This window comes from Coenobita brevimanus, chromosome 20 (assembly GCF_032717465.1).
Source record: "Coenobita brevimanus isolate Jiangsu-jjx chromosome 20, ASM3271746v2, whole genome shotgun sequence".
Taxonomy (NCBI): Eukaryota; Metazoa; Arthropoda; class Malacostraca; order Decapoda; family Coenobitidae; genus Coenobita; species Coenobita brevimanus.
In genome coordinates this window covers 7,662,010-7,672,101 of record NC_136973.1, presented here as the reverse complement: position 1 = coordinate 7,672,101, position 10,092 = coordinate 7,662,010, and the positions used below count along the sequence as shown (strand labels likewise).

The 10,092-nt window shown below is 44.8% G+C and overlaps 1 protein-coding gene across 1 annotated transcript in view; it reads right to left on the bottom strand.

Moving 5' to 3' along the window:
• Positions 1 to 8,783, bottom strand: part of Ptp10D (Protein tyrosine phosphatase 10D) — a 159,455-nt gene extending 150,672 nt beyond the window's left edge. The window contains exons 1-2 of the mRNA XM_080266339.1: positions 8,730 to 8,783; positions 3,750 to 3,996 (exon numbers count right to left, since the gene is read on the bottom strand). Of these exons, the coding sequence (XP_080122465.1) occupies positions 3,750 to 3,996; positions 8,730 to 8,783 (301 nt within the window). The remainder of the gene's footprint in view (positions 1 to 3,749; positions 3,997 to 8,729) is intronic.
• Positions 8,784 to 10,092: the final 1,309 nt, after the last annotated feature.

Here is a 10,092-nt window from a genome sequence, read left to right as displayed (position 1 = left end):
GCGATGATGATGATGATGATGATGACGACTGCAAATACATGATCATCTGCATTTGTGGCGGTGGTGTTGATGATGATGATGATGATGATTCTAGTAATACATTATTAGATGCTAAAGGTGAATAAGGACACAGTACAGGAATTGCAACACACACACACACACACACACACACACACACACACACACACACACACACACAACACCTCTAACAAATGCAAGTATGTGTGTGTGTGTATGTGTGTGCGTGCGTGCGTGCGTGTGTGTGTGTGTGTGTGTGTGTGTGTGTGTGTGTGTGTGTGTACCTATGCGTGATGGAAGATGTGGAGTTGGTCCGTGGGGCGGGGGGATTCGTGACGCTGAGAGTAAATTACGTTAGAGCTTATGGTGGGCTGATCCGGGGGGGGGGATTGGCAGTGGGGGTTGTGGAGAGGTGGAGGTATGGAGAGGTTGGCAGCAGGGGTTGTGGAGGGGTGGGTATGGAGGGGTTGGCAGTGGGGGTTGTGGAGGGGTGGAGGTATGGTGGGGTTGGCAGTGGGAGTTGTGGAGGGGTTGGCAGTGGGGGTTGTGGAGGGGTGGAGGTATGGAGGGGTTGGCAGTGGGGGTTGTGGAGGGGTGGTGGGGTTGGCAGTGGGGGATGTGGAGGTATGGTGGGGTTGGCAGTGGGGGTTGTGCAGGGGTGGAGGTATGGAGGGGTTGGCAGTGGAGGTTGTGGAGGGGTGGAGGTATGGAGGGGTTGGCAGTGGAGGTTGTGGAGGGGTGGAGGTATGGTGGGGTTGGCAGTGGGGGTTGTGGAGGGGTGGAGGTATGGTGGGGTTGGCAGTGGGGGTTGTGGAGTGGTGGAGGTATGGAGGGACTGGCAGTGGGGGTTGTGGAGGGGTGGAGGTATGGAGGGGTTGGCAGTGGGGGTTGTGGAGGGGTGGAGGTATGGAGGGGTTGGCAGTGGAGGTTGTGGAGGGGTGGAGGTATGGAGGGGTTGGCAGTGGGGGTTGTGGAGGGGTGGAGGTATGGTGGGGTTGGCAGTGGAGGTTGTGGAGGGGTGGAGGTATGGTGGGGTTGGCAGTGGGGGTTGTGGAGGGGTGGAGGTATGGTGGGGTTGGCAGTGGGGGGTGTGGAGGGGTGGAGGTATGGAGGGGTTGGCAGTGGAGGTTGTGGAGGGGTGGAGGCTGTATCAGGAGGCTGTTGACTTATACTGGGGGGAGGGGGGTGAAGAGGGAGGTGCATACATATTAAGGGTTGATGAGAGCGATGAACTTACAGGCCCATACTGGGGGCGGCATAGGAGGTTTCGTCACATCTCTTCCTTAGCGATTCATTTTGCATACTACACCTTAACATTTATTCTATGCTACTTAGAGGTGTTTAAGCGACCTTATGTAATACTGCATAGTAATGAGAGAACAACGTCCCAGCTGGAACGATTTCCTTCCCTCCAACAATACTGCCTGCCTTGGCCATGAATATAAGGTCTAAATGCAGTAATATCATCAGTACTGTTAATCCTACGCCGTTGTCACTAACAGTCAGCAAATAATCCATTGACTACCATAGTGTCCCATCCTTCCTGTTACTATTTTTTACTCTTCTTTCCACTTCAGGTGTATTACACACAGTGGCATGCCAAATGGTTTTCTGCAACTCAGGGAACCATTTACAACGCCGGATAGTAACCATATAACCACATAATGGCGATGTGAAGCCTACTATTGTGTCCCTGATAACTGGGTGGAGAGACGCAAATGCTGCGTCCATCCAGGAACCACGCCTAAGAAAGGGAACATCGCTTCACTGCACGGATCGGCCCAGCATGGGCGGTTGCTTACCTGCGGCTGATGGGTCTACTCGATCAGACAGACGGGTTAAACCGCCACCACAACAGCTATCATGATGTCTTTTTTTTTTAGGGGGGGGGGGAGGTTATTCTTACTGACAGCCTGGTACAGCATCAGTGTGCAGCAGAGGTGTGGCATTTGGTACACCTGCCATCCTTGACATAATCGCATGGTTGTTGGTGGCACTGACAGGAATGAACGCAGGTGCCAAATATCAGGTGAAACGACCAAGTAACCGTGATGCATGAACGTAGCTAGAACTCCACTACACACAGACAATGTACCAGGTTCATGTGTGGCCAAGTGTACATAAACTCTTGACTATGGTTACTCTCTCTCTCTTCTTCATGCTATCTCCAGACCATTTTTTCAGCTATGGAGAGATTTTTCGAACTGGAAGGGATAGAGACCGTTTATAGAGCTGAATGAAATGGTCTCTAAGTGGCACGAATAAATCAGTAAATACATTATCGGACTGAAAGTATTAATGGCCTGTGTGTGTGTGTGTGTGTGTGTGTGTGTGTGTGTGTGTGTGTGTGTGTGTGTGTGTGTGTGTGTGTGTGTGTGTGTGTGTGTGTGTGTGTGTGTGTGTGTCAGGGTTCTTGTTTGGTGAGCCACAGCTCGCAAATGCGAGTATTTTTTTTCCCCTTCGGCGAACAAATTTTACATGCCAGTCGCCTCTTGGTGAGGAGAATATACATCCACTTCAAAACCCAGTAAACTACAAGATATTTAAATCTCACTTAAATTAACAAAAACGCACGTTGTGATCGAGTATTAAGTCTTTCCTTGTTGCCGTTGTGAATGTTTAAAACATCATTATATGATTCCAATCATCACAATAAATATATTTATTGCTCGTACAATATTTCGGCTCGTAGTTAGTTAGGCTGATAAAAATTTATTTGGCTCGTAAATCTGAACCGTTAGGAGCCAAATGGCTGGCAACCATCGGAAGTTAGCAAGAGCCCTGTGTGTGAGAAAGAGAGAGAGAGATGTAACAAATTAACAGTCCGTAATACATCCATGAGAAATTATGTGGTTCAGCCAAGGTTAGACTAAATCGCGGCAAGGAATGTGTTGCTGGAGCATACAGATTGTTTACGTTGCTTGGGTGGTAGTGAGGGAGGTGCACAGGCTGGCTTAAATGAATTGGAAAATTGTGTTAAGACTTATACTGAGCTGTTGCCTTTTATTATTATTATTATTATTATTATTATTATTATTATTTGCGAGGGTATCTGGTTTAAGTGTGAGATGTGTAATGCTCTGCTTGTATTTACACTCAAGTAGTTAAGTGAAATATACCTACAAATAGGGGTGTACTGAGGTGAGAATGGTGATTGGTACTGAGAGAGAGAGAGAGAGAGAGAGAGAGAGAGAGAGAGAGAGAGAGAGAGAGAGAGTAAAAGAAGGGAATTACGGGAAGTACAACTGATACAAGGTTAAGGAATCTCCCTAACACCTCTTCCTTAGCGGTTTATTTCTGCATATAACTCATTACTAATAGCTTTTTGTGTTATTTATGTTATCTATCTTTGAAGTAAAAAGATTTAAATAATATACTAGAGAGGGGCAAGGTGTAGTAAACAAAATAAATCGCAGAGGAAAAGGTGTTAGGGAGAAAGCAGACCGAAGTGAGCCGTCCCCACAACACACGAGATTCCGCACGTCAAATGGCAAGGGGTACAGTACAGGGTGGTCCTAATATAGCGCTGCTCTTTCTCCCCGACGGACTATTGCCGGTGTGTTGCTGGTAATCTCAGTAGCGTTATATCTACCCTGCATCATTCATCTATTTCCTACTCCCACTGCCACACCCACACCAGCAGACTGAGCCAGTATTTAGTGGAGCGCTACTTACGGACCACCTTGAATTACTATTATGTTGCTTATACTTTTCCTGTCACTATGCTGTACCTGTAGTGATAGAGGCGGTCCAGGTGGGGTAGTCATTGATGGTGGCGTTGGTGTAGTATAACTGGAAGTCATATTTAGTGCCTGGCAGTGCTCTGGTCAGCTCCACGCCCTGGGACACCTGCGTGGGGGAGAAGGTGGAGTTTGGCGGTGGGTTGCCCTGTGGAGGCCAGTAGTCCAGGCGGTAGTACCCGTCTTGGTCGCGAACCCTCTCACGGGGGATCTGAATCACCACGTCCGCACACGCAGCCTGAAATAGACATATAAATAAATAAGTAAATAAAGTACGTATGTATGTATGTAAGTGAGCATTAATAACTTAGGATTCATCGTCTTAACGTCCACAAGCTGAAATATAAATACGCACACACACACACACACACACACACACACACACACACACACACACACACACACACACACACACACACACACACACACACACACACACACACACACACACACACACACACACACACACACACACACACACACACACACACACACACACACACACACACACACACACACACACACACACACACACAAGCATTACAGCGCATCTACTTTTACCTGACGAAACCAGGTCACTCACACAACTTAGATAACAATCGTGGTCGCCTGATAACCGATGAATCTTAGTTATGAGGTGGGAATGAGTCTCCCTGGTTACTATAGCGCCATTTTTCTAACTACACAAAGATCTCTTAACCCTTTCAGCTCAGTTATAGTTGTTCTATTTTATGAAGGCAGTTTGGGTGGGGCAGCCTAAGACCTCACACCACTAGCTCTGATGCCACATCACCGCCGCCACACACGTGTAATTACGCCTGCTCACCTCTCTCTCTCTCTCTCTCTCTCTCCTATTTTTAGTAACTTCTTATAAATTATTTTTAAATACACTGTATAGATGTAATTAAAAAAATCTATAGTATAGTATAAATCTGGTAAGACTTGTCAGCGTTGCTTATGCGACCATGTCAAGTGGAGTGACACGGGAGATAGCCTTGTGTGTGCGGCTCATACTCGGTCAGTCTCCCGCCATGGAAGCGTGCCCATCAAAATTCAGAACAAGAGAAAAAAATAAAGAAATTAAAAACAGAAGTAGTTAATATAAATATAAATATGAGAGAGAGAGAGAGAGAGAGAGAGGGGGGGGGAGAAGCACGTGTGTGGCGGCGATGTGGCAACAGAGCTAGCGTGTGAGGTCTTAGGAGACCCCACCCAAATCGCCTTCATAAAACAGAAAGCCTTTAGTGGTCAAGTGTAGTCAGACTGGAGTGCTGCTTTGATTCCATCCCCCCTTCCTAGACTGACAAAGATCCCTAACCCCTTTGGACTCAGTTAATGGTCACTTGTTGTCAAAGTGTAGGGATGATTTGAGTGTGTGTGTGTGTGTGTGTGTGTGTGTGTGTGTGTGTGTGTGTGTGTGTGTGTGTGTGTGTGTGTGTGTGTGTGTGTGTGTGTGTGTGTTTTCTAGTCTATCAAAGATCACTAATCCCAGCTCAGATGATGTCCAAGTGAAGTAAGGCTGGAGAACTGATTTGGCAAGCACGACAACCAGAAAGGCGTATCATTATCCTCACTACCAAGGCCCACCGATATTCACACAACCACAACCAAGTACTGTATTCAAGTTACGAGAGTGGCCCAGTTCCGTCAAATGAAAACAAAACTATAGGAGTTTAGGATTCACCGTGCATATCATTAAAAACAGCCTTACATACAGTACATTCATCTTAACCTGGTAAATATTATGTCCACTTGGATCTTTTTTCCCCGTAGCTCAGTGGGAGAATAACATAGTACTTCAGCTAAAACATTTCCACAGCGCTCCTTCGTGACTAGTATCATTTTCTAGCGTTCATCTCTAGCTAAATGCCACGTTAGAGTGATTGGAGTATGGTTCACAATCGTAACTCAGTCGTGGGAGAAATCATCAGAGTCCTAAATAAAGCTTCCCACCACTGATTTTGACGGGGGAAAAAATCTTAATCTTGAACATATTTTCTTACGTTATTTGGAGGTGGAAGGTATGGCATCATCACCATCATCATTATTAACTTCATCATCACCATCAAGATTTATTATCACCATCATCACCACAACCAACAACATCATCATCATCAATATTTTTTATCACGATCATCATCACCACCATCATCATTCTTCAACTTTGTCCCAGTCATTATCGCCAATTATCATTACCATCATCATTATCATCATCACCATATGTCATCATCACACTATCGTTCCCATCATCATCACCATTACCACTTAATACACCATCACCACCACCACCATCACCATCATTACCAGCATCACCATCATTACAGCCACCAACACTACCACCACCACCACCATCATCATCATCATCATCACCATGTCATCATCACACTATCGTTCCCATCATCACCACCATTACCACTTATTACACCATCTACACCATCACCACCGCCACCATCACCATCATTACCAGCATCACCATCATTACAGCCACCAACACCACCATCACCATCATTACCAGCATCACCATCATTACAGCCACCAACACCACCCACCACCACCACCACCACCATCACCACCACCATATGTCATCATCACACTATCGTTCCCATCACCACCACCATTACCACTTATCATTACACTATCACCACGACCACCACCACCGTCACCATCATTACCAGCATCACCATAAACATTACAACCACCAACACCACCACAGTCACCATCAACATCATCATCCCCACAACGACCCGACCACCACCTTCATCATCGTCACTATCATCACCATCATCATCAAGTGACAAGAACGCTATTGTTTTCCTCTTCCCCCCCCCCTCCCCACCACGTGAGACCACAATAATCAACTCACGTGGCCTTGGCAAAAATATATATATCGGTATTTTTTAACACCTCCAATCGCCTCACATGTTGGTCTTTTATTCTCCCTGTCTCTACACCATTTTAGAGAGAGAGAGAGAGAGAGAGAGAGAGAGAGGCGGGTGGAGGGACGTATGTTATTGATTCATTCTTGCCACCACCAGACTATGTTATTCAGCTTAGGGCAGAGCTGTGGAAATGAGTTATTTGAGAGGAGCATGTGGAGTTTCATGGAGAGACAGACTGACATAATTATGAGGAAGTGAAGGAGCGTTGTGGTGTGGATGTGGATGTGATAGGAAGCGTTAGGAGAAATGTAGTGAGGTGGTTTGGCCATGTGGAGAGGACTGAGAGCGAGAAGCTAACGAGGAAAGAGTGAGTGAGGTGCAGGGGGGGAAGGGGGAGGGGGAGGCCAAGGATGAAATGGAGAGGTATATGAGAGAGGGGGGTGTGAGCTGGGAGCAGGGCAGTGAAATGGCAGGGGACAGGGCGACATGGAGACGATATATTTGTGGCCACCTCTTACAGGATTAAGGCGTCTGGCAACAGATAGACAGATAAAGCGATAGAAGCAGCATACAGGGAAATGTTTAGGGACTGTATTCTGCTCGGTTTAAGAACGCTCCCTAACACCATTTCCTTAGCGATTTATTTTTAGATACGCACTGGTTAATATCCTCTTGCACGTTATGTATGTAAAGTGATGGGAAGGTAGAAGAATGTACATAACACAGAAGAGGACAGTAAGGTGTAATCAGCAAAATAAATCGCTTAGGAAAAGGTGTTCGAGAGCTTCCTTAACCGACGGAAATATGGGCGAAGGTGTAATAACATAAATCGCTTAGGAAGAGGTGCTACGAAGCTTCCAATGCCACTTAGAACTGAGAGAGAGAGAGAGAGAGAGAGAGAGAGAGAGAGATGAAGTACTCGAGCTAAATGGGTAAAGGGACGTATTCCAAGGGGCACAGGAGGATTCGTAACACCTCTTCGTTAGTGATTTATTCTTCCTGTTCAACATTTTCTTCCATGCTGCTTATATCGTTTTAATGTCGACACAGTTAGCAACAATAACATACAAGAAGATATCAAGCTGTGTGTTCAATAAATCGCCAAGGGAAAGCTGTTGAGATGCCTCCTGTAAGAATCGTAGCACATTTTCCTTAAGAGATTTATTCAGTTAACCTTAAGCATCCTCTTCTGTGCTTTTCTACCTTTTCAGTATCGACAGTTTGCATCAATAACATACAAGAAGGTATCGAGGTGTAATGTGGAAAATAAATCGCTAAGAAAGAGGCGTTAGGAAGTTTCTCACAGATTTAATGTGGAGAATAAATCGCTATGAAAGAGGTGTTACTAAGTTTATTATAGACTTAATGTAGAGAATAAATCGCTCTGAAAGAGGTGTTATGAAGTTTATCATAGATTTAATGTGAAGAATAATTCGCCAAGGAAGAGGTACCGGTATAAGGAAATTTCTCATGGATTTAATGTGGAGAATAAATCGCTAAGGTAGAGCTATTAGGAAGTTTCTCATGGATTTAATGTGGAGAATAAATCGCTAAGGAAGAGGTATTAGGAAGTTTCTCATGCATATAATGTGGAGAAAAAATCGCTAAGGAAGAAGTGTTAGGAGTTTCTCATAGATTTTATGTGGAGAATAAATCGCTAAGGAAGAGGTGTTAGGAAGTTTCTCAGGGATTAAATGTGGAGAATAAATCGCTAAGGAAGAGGTGTTAGGAAGTTTCTCACAGATTTAATGTGGAGAATAAATCGCTAAGGAAGAGGTGTTGGGAAGTTTCTCGTAGATTTAATGTGGAGAATAAATCGCTAAGGAAGAGGTATTAGGAAGTTTCTCATAGATTTAATGTGGACAATAAATCGCCAAGGAAGGGGTGTCACTGGTATCGTGGTGTGGAAAATAAATCGTCAAGGAAAAGGTGTAATGTGGAGAATAAATAGCTAAGAAAAAGGTGTTAGGAGGTCTCATAGATTTAATGTGGAGGGTAAATCGCTAAGAAAAAGGTGTTAGGAAGTCTCATAGATTTAATGTGGAGAGTAAATCGCTAAGGAAGAGGTGTTAGGAAATCTGCCAGACCACACCGAATACGACCAAAACACTTGCTCCAGGGCCACCACACGCCAGCGCCACGCCATACCACGTCAGTCAGTCAGCGCGTAAGAATAACCCATTGTTCAAGCCTTAGTATTAAAAAAGAAAAAAAAAAAAACTATTGCGTCACTCGTGCCAGTCATAGGCGAGTGAGTTGAGGGGTTGGCTGACCTAAACAAATCTGGTCTGGTTTAAAAATATCTAATCTACAATAACTTATCCTAATCCAGTCTAATTTAACCCATCCTAACCTAATCTAACATAATTTATCCTACCCTAATCCAATCAAATCTAACCCATCCTAACCTAATCTTACATAACTTATCCTAATCTAATCCAACCTACTCTACCCTAACCTAATTCAACCTCGCCTACTCTACCCTAATCCAACCTAATCTATCCTCACCTAACCAACTCTAATCGCAGCTAACCTAAGCCAACCCAACCTACTGCGTATGACCTCCAGTCTCTCAAATGCAGTGTGTCCAGGCATCTCGAAATGAAAAGAGCTTAAATTTGGCTCTGTTATCTTGTTTTTGTTTTTTCTTGGAGGGAACAATCTTGCGGACAGCTGGCCTTTGGTTCCTTCTTCATTACATTAAAAAAAAAAAAAAAAAAATCACCTAACCCCAGCCAACCAAACCAGACTAACCCATCTTAACTTATCCTACCACAATCTAACTTCACCAAACCAGACTAACCCAACCTAATTTATCCTAAACAAACCAACTCCAGACACAACTAATCCAACCCCAAGCAAGCCAACCCAACCTAACTTCAACCAATCCAACTCGAGACAAAACTGACCTAACCCCACGCAAGCCAACTCAACCTAGTTTCACCTAACCAACTATATATACGACTAACCTAACTCCACGCAAGTCAACCCAACCTAACTTCAACCAAACCAACTCGTCACAACTAACCTAACCCCACGCAAACCAACCCAACTTCATCTAACCTCATCTATCCAAACCAGGCTAACCCAGCTTAAGCCAGCACGACAAATGGCGAAAGCAACATTAAACATATTCTGTATGCAGTTCTCATTAACATTCTTAAACCAAAGAGAAGAAAAAAATAGTGTTGCTCCATTGCTGCAAGTCAGTGGAGAATGGGGTGAAAGAAGCAGCTGCACACACACACACACACACACACACACACACACACACACACACACACACACACACACACACACACACACACACACACACACACACACACACACACACACCACACACACATACTTACACACACACATACTTACACACACACACACACACACACACACACACACACTGGGAATGGACAAGATCAATCCCAGGACAGGTAAGGGCTGTGTGGGGATTCACA